Source organism: Cloeon dipterum, chromosome 1 (genome assembly GCF_949628265.1).
Source record: "Cloeon dipterum chromosome 1, ieCloDipt1.1, whole genome shotgun sequence".
NCBI classification, from domain to species: domain Eukaryota; kingdom Metazoa; phylum Arthropoda; class Insecta; order Ephemeroptera; family Baetidae; genus Cloeon; species Cloeon dipterum.
Genome location: NC_088786.1, coordinates 13,330,541 through 13,343,452, shown reverse-complemented (window position 1 = coordinate 13,343,452; position 12,912 = coordinate 13,330,541). Strand labels below are relative to the sequence as shown.

The 12,912-nt window shown below is 43.0% G+C and overlaps 1 protein-coding gene across 6 annotated transcripts in view; it reads right to left on the bottom strand.

Annotated features, from left to right (window-relative positions):
* TfAP-2 (transcription factor AP-2) overlaps positions 1 to 12,912 on the bottom strand; it is a 164,489-nt gene that overhangs the window by 6,403 nt on the left and 145,174 nt on the right. For 5 of the 6 annotated variants that reach the window (XM_065476003.1, XM_065476005.1, XM_065476004.1 and 2 more), the window contains 2 exons: positions 6,209 to 6,426; positions 2,714 to 2,832 (listed from right to left, as the gene is read on the bottom strand). In XM_065476003.1, coding sequence (XP_065332075.1) covers positions 2,714 to 2,832; positions 6,209 to 6,426 — 337 coding nt within the window. The remainder of the gene's footprint in view (positions 1 to 2,713; positions 2,833 to 6,208; positions 6,427 to 12,912) is intronic. The other variant, XM_065476002.1, reaches the window with a different exon arrangement.

Below are 12,912 nucleotides of genomic sequence, written 5' to 3'. Positions count from 1 at the left end.
TTTTGAGACCATTGACAGTGACATATATTGAAAAATTAGCGTGCTTCAATAAGTTCAAAGTCTTATTCTTCTACATGTACTTCCTGTCTGAACACATGCTAGGACTAACGGAAATAAATTGGATTTTTTTGCTATTTATCCCAGTGCGAGGCTATGTTCTTTTTTTATCTTAAACCACCGCTGAGCTTAAATTTTTCGGTTCTATGTCAAAATGTCAAAAAAGCGGATCTTTAGAATAAAAATACAAAAAGCGACTGAAGAGACAGGCTTTCCATTTGCCCTCACAGAGAATGGATGCGAGAAAATCGCGGTATTTCCTTTGTTTGATCGGCGCATGCTGTGCACTAGCATTATTACATGTTTCAAACAAAAATAACAAAGAGCACACACATAATACACACTCGTCTTACTCTGGCACAGGACGCGTCTCCTCTTTTGGCTTTTAATTATACGTTTGTGTGTTTTGCCCATCATTCTCCAGTGAACGTGGATTCCGACGCGCTTGTCGGTCCAAATTTCTATTAATTTTCACGCCGATGCGGGAAAACCGTTTTTCATCAGGGACCAAATTGGCGAGAAGAAATTTCGAGTGTGTGCTGTGAAATCGCGCGCAAATTGCAAATTTACTTTTTTCATCCACACGCGACCGCAGAAATTGTTTAACTTTTGCCGGCTCGATATACATATATATCATTTCAGCGGTCGACGGCTACTTTTCTACGTGTCAGAATCTCACTCGCTCTTGCGACGGCAAATTGCAGCGAAATAAAAGCCGAGAGGATGAAAGTCTAGGAGAGATGATGATGATTGATCCTCCCGACTAACCGAGTGCACATAGTAATGGAATGGGCTGAAACCACAAGAATCATAATATCGCGGCTATTGTGTGTCCAACACGTGGAAAAACGAGCTTCCACGAACCGGTGATTTCGACGACCTTTTGTTTGTCTACCCAACGTGTAATCTGGAGGACATAATTATCCTTTATCGCTCTCTACTCGGAAAATGATACGAAATATATTTCTCCGGGTTCTCGGGTGGCCCACTTCAAGACAAAACGCCGAGTCACAACAGTGCGGATTAAATTCCTCAAATAGCGTTGCGTCGCGTATTATAAAATTCGCGCTTAATCGGCAACACGAGTCGCGAATCCGCGGAAAATTCGGTGTTTGATTACAACACTTGATGTAGTGCCAACGACCGCAGTAAACCCTCTCCACGGATTATAAAATAAATCTGTCGAAAGTGCATTTTAGAGACAAAAACGCTGCAGACGCAAGACATAATAAAATTTAATCTCCGAGCGTGCATTTGTGCTTGCAAACAGTGACGAGGCTTTGATTGCACAAAACGCCATTTAATGAACTCGAAAGTAATCAAAAGTGCGCAAGTTAAGTCCGAACATAAATTTACTCAACGTTTACAGGCACGATTAAAACTGAACATGACGCGGTGGCTTTTAATTTCGCTTGATTTTTGCTTCTTTTGTTTATAAAAAACAAACAACTATTGATGGCTGGCCAATAAAAGCTTGATATAATTTTCTCTTTTTCAAATCCAAGCGGACAGAAATTATTATTTAGAATCTCAGCTTGGAGGGCGGAGTCGAGTTGCATATTTCCTCGCTGTTTGATCTACCTAATAATTTCCGAGCGCCTTTGTGATGGTAAATAGTTTCGCGATGACAGCTGCGGACTGAATATTTATTATTGCGCTGAGCGGCAGATGTATGTAGTTCTTCGCCAGGCCAAGTGCTCTCCCTCTCGTGCGTAATCACCCCCTCTGAATTCGTCATGACAAATTACGCTCGTTACTCCTCACCCAATGATGTCTCATTCAACACTCGCGCCTGTTGAGCGCCAAATTGCAAAACGCTCCCTCGAAAACGAAAAAACCAGAAAGGAACGATCTGCTGTCAAATATAAAATTGACGAGGAAATTTTTGATTTGAAATATAAATAAATCACAAGAATAAATGTTTCCTTGATATTTATAAGTATTAATTTAAATTTGTTGAACTAGAAATATTTCAATTTAGCCTTCCATTCCTTGTTGTTTGCATTGAAAAAAATTTATTTTCGATATTATTTTTTATTTAAGAAGAAAATCAAACAGAAGTTTTAATTTATTGTGTTATGCAGCGAACTAAAAATGGCTGAAATTGGATCAGGTTAATAAATAATCGCGTTCTTTCCCTTCTCATTGGACGATCGGAGGAGCCAATTAAAATCCCTGGCCGCGGCTGCTTTCTCCAGCATTATTTGGAGTGTATAGGAAGCAATTACCCGACTTGTGTCACGCGATTTGCATACGTTTACAGGCGCAAACCGCCAAAAACGGATGTGTCTCGCGAGCAAGCGCACACCTGCTTCGAGACTTAAATATAAATCGCGTCCAAGGAAGAAGAAGAATGGCGCTGCTAATATTAAACAAAGCCGCGCGCTCGGCGACAATGACCGTAGACAATAATGAGTCTCCGAAGCCGCCGCGCGCGCCGACTCGCCTCATTAGGTTCTAATTCTTGCGCGGCGCGCGAAGAAGAAGATTGCGGCGCATTGTTCGACTTTGGAGGATGCTGCGCGCGATTATTATTACGCCACACGGAGAGGAGAAAAGCCGCTGCTTTTAATAACTCGGCCGCTTGATGAAAATTTCGTGTGGCGGCGGCCTAGAGTGCATTTCTCATTATTTTTTTTCTCTCTTTCATCCTTACCTTCAACTAATGACGTGAGCAGGGTTACGTTGGCAGCCTTTCTTCGCCCGGCCGGCAGGTTCAACCCAATCTTCTCGAGCTTCTCGCGAAGCAATCTGCCGCCGTTCTTGGATTTAGCCCTGGAACAAAAATTGTCAGCTTTATTTAAATTCGGCTCAATCGGCTTTTACGTGGTTAGACAAAAAATTAAATTTATTTTTGTAGTCAACAATAACGTTAAAATATAAAGTTAACGAGGAAAGTTGAATTTTTTATATACCTTTCTATAAATGAATAAAACGTATTAAAATTATATTGCTAGGTGTGAAGTATACGATCGGTTGAGATGGAATTCGCACTGAATCATCGCAGCGTGAACGCTCGGTTGTACGGCCGTCTTTCCGTCTCTTTGCAAATGAGGTACGTGCCTGATTAATCGGGGACGCCGCTTGGCGCGTTTTGTTGGTTTATGTGCCCATTATTTGCTCTTGTGTTCTTCGACACCGTCTTGTTATCAACAGAGCGAGAAACTTAATGAAGACCGAGCAAGAACGTGATTTCCAACGCGTTTCAAACTTATTTGCACGCGACTTGTGCCATATTATCCAGTCAGCAGGAGAGAAACGCCTGTCGAAATTATTCTTTTGTCGGTCCATGGGGGCGGAACAATTTCTATTTTTTAGATCAGACCAACTCTTCTGTCTTTCAAGAGCATATTAAATGAAATAATATTAGATCCTGTTTGAAATGAATGAAAAAACGAATTACATCTAAATTATCGAACAACTATAGCTCCGAACATTAGGATAAATATCCATCTAGGAAAACGCACGGCTTTGTTTTCCGTGGAATGATATGCATTGCTTCAAAATCAGACACTTTGGCAAACATTAGAAAAACAGGAAATGATCAATTTCTCACAATATTCAAATCGTGTGAGAGAGAATTCCCGCAGCTGGATGCAATTTATAATCGAACAGAGCAATATTCTAATTTCAGCCACTTTTCTCCCGGCGTCGCGGCGGAGGCAGAAAAAGGAAAAGCCGCAGAAGCAATTTGCATTGTTGTTTTATACGCCGCGCCGGCCGAGTGTGATTGTTTGACCCTTCCTCGATCGAGGGTTACGGTGCGGATAATCGAATTGAAATTACACCGACGTAATTTTTCACAATACATAATATGCGGTTTAAAACGCTCGTTTTCGCAGCCAAAGCACTTCAGCTATTTAAACGTTCCTGGTAAAACACAAGTCCATTTTCTCTCTCTGGCACACACACACTCTCGGCTCCTAAAAAACCCACATCCGCATGCTCCATGATAAATATTTACACACTCACCATGGGTACGTTACAGGCTGTACACATTACATAATATTATATGAAGACATTGTGCGAGCGGCGTAATCAATTTATTATTCCTGTTCGCCAGAGAGAGAGCCTAGCTGCATGTTTTTGCGGCCACACCCCCAATTTTCCTTTGTGTCAACAGTTTTTTGCCGCTGGATGTACATGGATAAACACACAAAAGGCCGCGTGTAGCGTTCAAGATTGATTCGCGATATATTGCTGCGAGGGAAGAAACAGGATTTGATATCCTGGCCAACAAATAAACACGACACTTACTTCTGCTATTCCTTTAGTTCGCCATAAGGCACCTTCTTTAGCTCTCGTCTTGATGAAATTCTGTCTGTATTTTTATGCTGCGTGTATAGTTAGAAGGTTAATACTATTTCCTCTTGGTCTCCACACTATAGTTAGGCTTAAATTTTATTTACTATAAAAAAATTGAATTGATTTTTAGTTAGATGAAATAATGTTGTGTGCAAAAATTAACAAACATAGTCCTTTTATAGAAAAGAGCTACTTAACTTCTAAAAAAAGGTTATGCTGAAGGAAAAAACACTAGTTTTTAGTTTCAAACTGCATTACGGGCCACTTGTGATGTTCCCGCTGAAATGTGGCGGCGGGAGGAGAAAGAACGAGAGGACAATGCAAAAGTGCGCGCCGCCGAAGAGTTACAAACGGGATCGGATTTGTGTGAGGGGCCGAAAAGGAAAAAAAAAATTGATTGGGAGACGACACCATGCGGAGAGGCTAATAATATTTTCCTTTCTTTATGCGCCTAATTATGGGCGTCCCTTCCATTTTAATTACATTCCTCTCTCTTATTGGTTAGTGCAGCAACAAAAAGCTGCATTGAGCGTAAGTAATATAGTCAGGCAAATTGAGCCTCGCGCATCGCAGGACTGGGAAATTGAATCGCGACAAAACAAAAGCGGCGAAAAAGCAGAGGCATTAATTAACGGGGAAAATGCAGCTTGTACTATATTATCGCGATTGCCGGAGCGAGTCTCAATTAATAAGACCGGTGATTTATATAAAAGCAACGAGATGCAATATTTGCTCGATTGAAAGACGTTTAATTCGTATCAGCCGCATCTTCCGCAAGGGGAAATTATTTCGTGTTCGAACATTAAGTGTGATGAGCTAATTATCACGTAACGCTGCAGAAAAACCAACGTCGGATCGAATTATTTCCTCATTACGTGCGTGGATCATTGAAATTTCATCTGGCGATTGAATTATGAGCAGAATATCAAATAAACAGCCGCCGGGTCGGTGTGTGGACGGCGAAAAATGCGTTTATTATGCTCGCTTTCCAAGCAGGCTGAATTGGAAAACGAGCTGCAGCGCGAACGAACGGCTTCTTATTGGCGATTACTATCAAAATAATAAAATTTATTTATTGCACGCTGCTCTGTGCGCGCGATGATCTATCTCAGTTTTAGTATTCCCTCTCTTAGTGCTTTTCAGCGGCGGAAAGAAATGTTTATTGCACACTTTCGTGATAAGCTAGAATGCAGGAGCTTGACTTTTGAAATTTACACACAAGTTGCATAAAGGTGAACAAGGGAGAGAACGCAGATTCCATCTCCTCGTTTGATGAAAATTATAAATTAGCCACAGCTGTAAAACATCATCCGAGAAAACAAATTATAAATGTGTGGAAAACTCCATAATCTGCGCGTCTTTTGAATTTTATAAATTATGATAGTCTCTTTGCCCAACACTAAAATAATCGGAAACATTTTGAACCGACGAGCTAATCCATTATACAGTCCTCTATCGCAGATTTGATGCCCGCAAAATTGACGAGTCAATAGAAAAGACGGCTTATTTGCCGCGGATGATTTATCAGCTGAGAGGCGTTGAGGAGTTTATCAACCTTTGACATTAATTTGGCGAGCAGCTCGGCCCAAAAGCAGCCGGAATTCTCAATATGAATTTGCACAAGACATCTGACGAGCTGCAAATCGATTTGGGAAGCATGTCCGCCGGCTTGTGAGACAAGACGGTGTGAGAAATCGGGAAGCTTTTTGCGGCGAAAGTTAGGCGAGACACTAATTGGCCCGACGGGTGGCGCGTTTTCGCACGCTACAAGTAGACGAGAAAAGCGGCGGATTGAGATATCACTTTGTCAACAAAACAGACAAATTTGATGAGATCCAATTCTTACCTTCTGAGGACTCCGCCGAGGAGAGACGCGTTGAGGCACTCGGGAGGCGACAGTCTGCGCTGAACTTCACCCACCGTCACCTTGTACTTGGAAGTAGAGCTCAACAAGGACAGCCTGCCTGGCACGCTGCAGAAGATGTCTGTTGGGGCAGACACTCCACTCAAAACCATGTCTTTGGTGACCTCACCACGGGGTTTGATGCCTAAAACATAGGATCCCACGCAAAGATTATTTCTACTGCCAAATAATTATGGATTTTCGTTAAATATAGATATTGATGAAAACCTTTTTATTCAAAAGCAATAGATCTTGTGTTTGAAAATTTTTCCCGAAGGTTATTTATAATTCCTTACTATTCATTAATATTAGTGGAATCAACAAAATGTCAACTTAAATTTATGCAAGAACGAGTTTCAATTTATATTCTATAATTGTGAAACTTCATTTCCTCCTCGTTCCCAACGTTTGATTGTTGCCATCGACGAGCGTCTGCACACAATTCACAATTTAGCTGCGCGGGCATTATCCGTTCGCTGTCTGGACGTAATCGCAAATCGGCTGCGGCGCTTGCTTGGGCGGTGCGCGCAGCATTAAAACGAACTTAACGACACGAAGTATCTCCTCGAGATGCAGCCGGCCGACCATTAATAACGAATCAGCATGGAGTAAATTACAATTTCATCTGCCAAATCGCTGGCGCGCCGTCCGTTTGTTTGTTTTCTCTTTTTCGATGCTGCTGCTGATATACACGAGCGTTTTCCAACTCAAATTGAATTCGTCTGCATGGACGGGAGGAAGCAGCGCTACTCTTTGCTCTCTCTCTCTCTCTCTCTCTCTCTCTCTCTCTCTCTCTCTCTCTCTCACACACACACACACACACACACACTCAGCAGTCACTCCTCAGAGCAGCATTTATTATTATGATATTTGATTTAAAAACCCCCTGCGCGCGTTCTTTCATCAACTTTGCGCCCGGCAACCCCCGCGACGCACCGTTTAATTAAAATGCCTCGCTCTTTTTAATACAATAAATAACATCAAAACATTCTTGCTGCATGCGCGCCCTTGCTCGTCCTTTTCTTTGTGCTGTGCTTCCTCACGTACTTCCGCAGCTCACGGCCCGCGAATCATACATAAAACGCGCGGCATTAATTAAATAAATTGCGTTCTAATAAAATTACCAATGATGGCCTCTTTTTCCCGGCGGCTCCGTCAGGGCCAATAATCGGTTGGAAATCTCACGTGCGTATATGGTGTGTGTCTCTCAGCAGACGTGCGACGCGTGTGCTGAATATTAAATGCGATTCGGTTTTCCAGCACACATTCACCAGCCACAGAGTGCATATTCGTCTCATTATGCTGATGTGCTTATCTTGGCCGCTCGAGAGAAATCTAACTTCTTGAAATTTTCATTTTGCCTTTTAGAATAATAAGCTTTCTTATTAGGACGTTTCTTTGCATTACAAAATCAGACAGCCAAAAACTTATACGCATGGAAGTAGATGTTCTACGTTTGGATTTTTTAGACTCGAAGAACGAATCAGGTTAGGGTCAAATTAAAAGGCAATTGAGCGCATAGTTGCAAAACCGCTGAGCAGCGATTGAGAAAAGCTAATAACACATATTTGAAGAGGCTGTTCTGCTCGATCTATTTTTATCCTGGAGATCCGTCCATGAGCAAAATATTTTCGAGCAAGAATTTCCCGGCAAAAAGCCAACCGGCCGGATGATGGACATGAGGCGGGAGACGTGGAGCATGAAATATATTATTTTAGATGAGATACCATAGAGAGTGAGCAGCTTGGGGATGCTGCAATGTGATCATCTCTCTCTCTCTCTCTCTCTCTCTCTCTCTCTCTCTCTCTCTCCTGCGCTTTTCTTTCCTCTTCTAAAAAGCAGGATAAATAGCTTTTGTTGTGTATCGAGCAATAATATTTCCTTTGGTGCACACTGTACATGGATGGCTATGTACGTACAAACGGCCGGGGAGATACACTACACCGCCGCTGCTGGATTATAAAAAAAATTCAGTGGGCAGAGATTGCTGCCGAGAATTCCTGCTCCTGCTTTTCGCAAGCCAGCAGACAGCGCTGGTCAACTTCAAAAGCGCTTTCCTCTATGCAGCACCGTTAGTTATTAAAATGTTAAAAGAAGAAGCGGTGGTAGTCAAGAACAAGTGAGCAAAGTAACTTTTTTCTGTTTGCACGCGCTGCCACCAATATCCAAGTGCAAAGTGGCCGTCAACTTGCAATCAGCACGTCTGACAGACTTCAAGCTTCACTTTCGACTACGACGTTCATTAAGTTTCAGAATTTCGGCATTCCCATTGGTTTCACGTAGATCAATTTGTATCAAATTTATATATACTCCCATCGGACGTGCTGATAAGTGTATTGAAAGGTATTTGTTCGAGTCAACGTACCACGAGGAGCACGTTTTATTATTATTATTCGAGATAAGGCTATCTGTCAGGAGCGGCGTTCAGCGGGAGCAAGGTTTTCCTCCCGTCGATTGCCAGCCAAGCAACTAGCCGAGGCGCACCAGCAGCAGCATCGTCAAAGGAATATAACTTGTCATTCGATTAAATTTTCCCATCCATACCCAATTATAATTACCATTTATTTTTTCGTGTGTGTCGACGCGTCGAGCAATGAAAGAAAGAATGAAAAGGACGGCAGCGGCGTGTGTGTAAATACATACGATAGATGTGCCCGATAGATTACACTTCAGCAGAAATTGTAGTTGTTCCTATCCAACCGGCCCCGGTCAGCTATAGCTCTCTTTCTCTCTTGGAATATTGCGCATTACGGAAAACTGTCGTAAATGCACACACATACTCTGCAGGGCAGTCAGCATGAATTCGGTTTGAAAAGCGCATTTCGCATCATTTGAGCTAATCGCCCCCAAGCGGCTAATATCTTCATATATCATGATCCCGGCAAAACAAAGAGATCATTAATTTTAGCGCCAGCCGCCGAGCAGATTGCATCTCTCAAATATGCGCGCGCTCTCGCTTACTCGTTCTGCTCGGACCGAAATAATAAAACACAATACAGTTATTATTAATGGCCTGCATCGTGAATGCTGCTGCTGGGAAAACAATATTAATGAGCGAACGCCGCCGGTTTCCAATTTCGTCGCTCGCGCTAAACGCCTAATTGCCTGGAATTTGATTAGAGGACAAAAATATTGCTTATGTATACGCGGAGAGCTGCGAGAAAAACAATGTGATTTCGGTATTTTGGTGCCTTGGTGCCTCTGGTGTGTTGTGGGGAGTGGTGGCTCCATCGAATTATTGAAAATGAAAAGTTTAATAAGAATCTCAGCACTAAATTCGCATTTTTTAGACGGCCCGGAGCGTGATTTCAGGATGCTAATTATCGTTGCTTTCCGACAATCCCGGCATAGTCAAGTCGAACTTCAAAGTACCGAATTTAGAACATGCAATTCTTTTGTCGAATAACGGTGCCGATATTAATTGTTGAATTGGAGCAAAATCAGAAAACGTTGTATCGGAATGACACAGTCACGCATAATTTGCAGGAATTCCGAGTGACAGCGCCTTAGGTGTGTTTTTCTTGTTCTCGGCTCAGACTGTTTGGTTGTTTAATTTATATTGCTACTTAATTCCACCTCGTGACCTCCGGAGGCGGCACGAGCGGCCGGTCCGCGCGCCGAAATCCGCCGCTGGCTAGTCACCGAAATATTTTAAATGCTCGCCTGTCGATACTTGAAAAAACGACACGAGAGATAATTTTGGTACGGCCGGCCGCGCGGCAGCTATAGCTGTCTTTCTTTGTGTGTGTAAAGATCTCGTAATTATACACACGTGAAAACGTAATAATGGTGGCTGCGGGCCGACCGACGCGACCAGACGAAAAGTATTTATTTATACAAACGCACACAAGACCGAAATTCCGACATGCTATATACCTTTTGGGGAATGAAAATCTCGTCGTGTCGAGATCTGATCGCGCTTTTTTATTATGCAGGAAAACGCCGAGGGTTTTTGTGTCGCCACTTTTTTGCTTGGTATAAATTAGCACGAAATGCAGCAGAGTAACGGTTCAAATGTCATTCCACAATTGAAAAAGGTCAAAAATTTTCTGCAGCTCTTGGATGATACTCCTTTTTGATAATTGCTTTTTCACCTTTGTGTAAGGGTTCGTCGCATTCTTGCTTTTTGCGAATGCATAGCGACATTTTGTTCAAGATTGTGATTCTCATGCCATGCTTTCAGTAGAAACATTCAACATTAACAGTGTAAAAACGTGTACATAAATAAGCGTCAAGACGGCGCATAATGTTGCGTGAACCGAAGAAGCGCAATTTTCTGTAAACACGAAAAGGAAATTATTCGGTAATCGACGGAAAAAGGCCATCGATTTTTACGACGAGCGCGAAATCGACTTCCTCCCTCGCCGCGCACTGCTTCTTCTCTGCACAAATTCCAGACGCGAGCAATTATCCACTGGATACTTGGTTTTTTCTGTTTAAAAGGCGCGGGCTAGCAATTAAACCCTTCTACCACGAGAGAGGGAATTCGGGCTGATGGCATGCAATTAGAGCAGCTCGTCTTCGCTGGGTCCATCATGCAACAAGAATTTGTGTCTCAAAGGGGGGAAGAGGCACCAGGGCAAATATGCGTATACGCAAGGAGATGATCTACAACGTGTACAAAGTCGAACGCTTTTTTACGCAATCCGTTCGACGGAGCTACTGTTTTTGTGGCTCGGCAGGTTCGATGATAATCACCATTCACGGCGTCGGGGCGAGGTTATTATTTATTACAGTAATAATCAATTTTTCGAGCTCCCTGGCCTCTTTCCCAAGCGGCCACCTGAGTCAACAACAAACAAATTTCGTCCAAAACCGGTTCGGATTTTACCCTGAGCACGTCCGCCCGTTTGCAAAAATGCAAATGCATCTTTGTCGTCGGATTCGCCCTGTTGCACATTGTAATTTTCTGCGCGGTTTTCCGACAGCAGTATAATTACAAAATTTCCGCCACTTTTTGCTCGCATGCCAACGAAAAATTAATTACGGGAAAATGACATGAAATTAGAGTGTGCAGCAGTGGCATCAGCCAGTGTTGATCATCATTATCGGTCATTATTTATTGCTTCTGCATCGATAGTGCGCTCATGAATATTTATATGACTGATTCGGAATCAGTGTGTGCGTAATTACAATGGTACAGGCATAACTGACGTCACGATGAAATATGAAAAATATACACGCGAGTGTAATTATTATTCCGTCCTCTCGGCTGGCCAGGCACTCTAGCTTCAGCAACGGACTCTTCATCATCCATCAGGGACCCCTCGTGGAGAAACTATTAGTGTAATTAAAAGAGCTGCATGACTCCTCAAATATAGCAGACGCACACACACCGTCATTAAAGAAATGGTGCTTCTTTGAATTCGAGCGATGAACGCGATTCTGCACTTCAGTAGGCGAGGCCGCCTCTCGGAATTTGATACCATCAGGACAAGACTTTTTATGTTCCCTCGAATTTGTTCAAATAACGCTAATTATCGGTGGAAAGTTCCCACCCCTTTGGAAAACCGCAGCCAGTTTATGCAAGCCATCTTCAGTTAATGCAGCTTTCACGCTTTGTGCCGACTTCGCTGCACCCGGGATATCGTTGACAAATTTTTTGCCGCGCGTCAATCGATCAAGGAATCGAATGACGACACCGCGGCACAAATCAAAGACTATCTTTGGACGAAAAATCCAAAGATTGCGGTGGCGCGAGACGTTTCCCGAGCGAAAGGCGCACTCTCGTCTTAATTTCGCTGCGTCGCATCTGATTCATCAGACTTGCGGTCGGGTGGTGCAAAAAGCAGCTCCAAGGTGCCCCTAGCCGCCTCGCTCGCATGCCGCACGGGCAACGGGATACTCTTGAGAAAAAAAACCGCGGGCAAATCGAGAAGGTGCGACAAACACGGTAACGCGACTCGTTTCATTTGCGGCACCGAATTACTCCACTCCACTGAGCCAAAACAATTCGCAACGAGCTCCATTCATTCAGCACTGCGTGCGAGTGAGGGGAGAGCTACTCCGGCAACTTGGGAATTTGATTCTCACTATCGAATTTAGGGGCTGTTCTTGTATACGAAAAGAGAATTAATATAGCTGTCAGCTTCGTTCATGAGTTGGGGAATAGAATTGAATTTTACCGCATAGTTAAGTGAATTTGGCAAGGATTTCTATTTTATTTTTATTTTCAACGGCTGTGTTGCCGGAATTTATTTAATATCAGACGTGGCAAAAATGATTACTAACCATTAGTTAAGCCAAAGCGCCATCCTTCAGCTATGAGATAGGAATTCTTGGTGTATAGAGATGATTCTAAGAAGGAATTGGAAAATAGGGACAATGAATTCACCGAATAATGCTAAAGAGGAAAAAGTTAGAAAATTCAACATAGAACCTCCCGAAAAACAAGAACAGTGTACATTGATTTCTGGAGCTAAAATTATGCAATGAAAGCTCTACTCCATACCAAGAATCATTGAGTTTTGCATCAAATATTCGAAACTGCTGCCCCGGATTTCGATCCCCTGCTCCACTGCAGTGCAGGTTGCATGCTCTCCGCTCTATTACAGATATTACTCGCAAGAACATCGAGTGCACACATCCATCAACGCGGGGGTGGGCGAGGGGGCGCCGAGTCAATCTCCGGTCTGCTTTGCAGCACT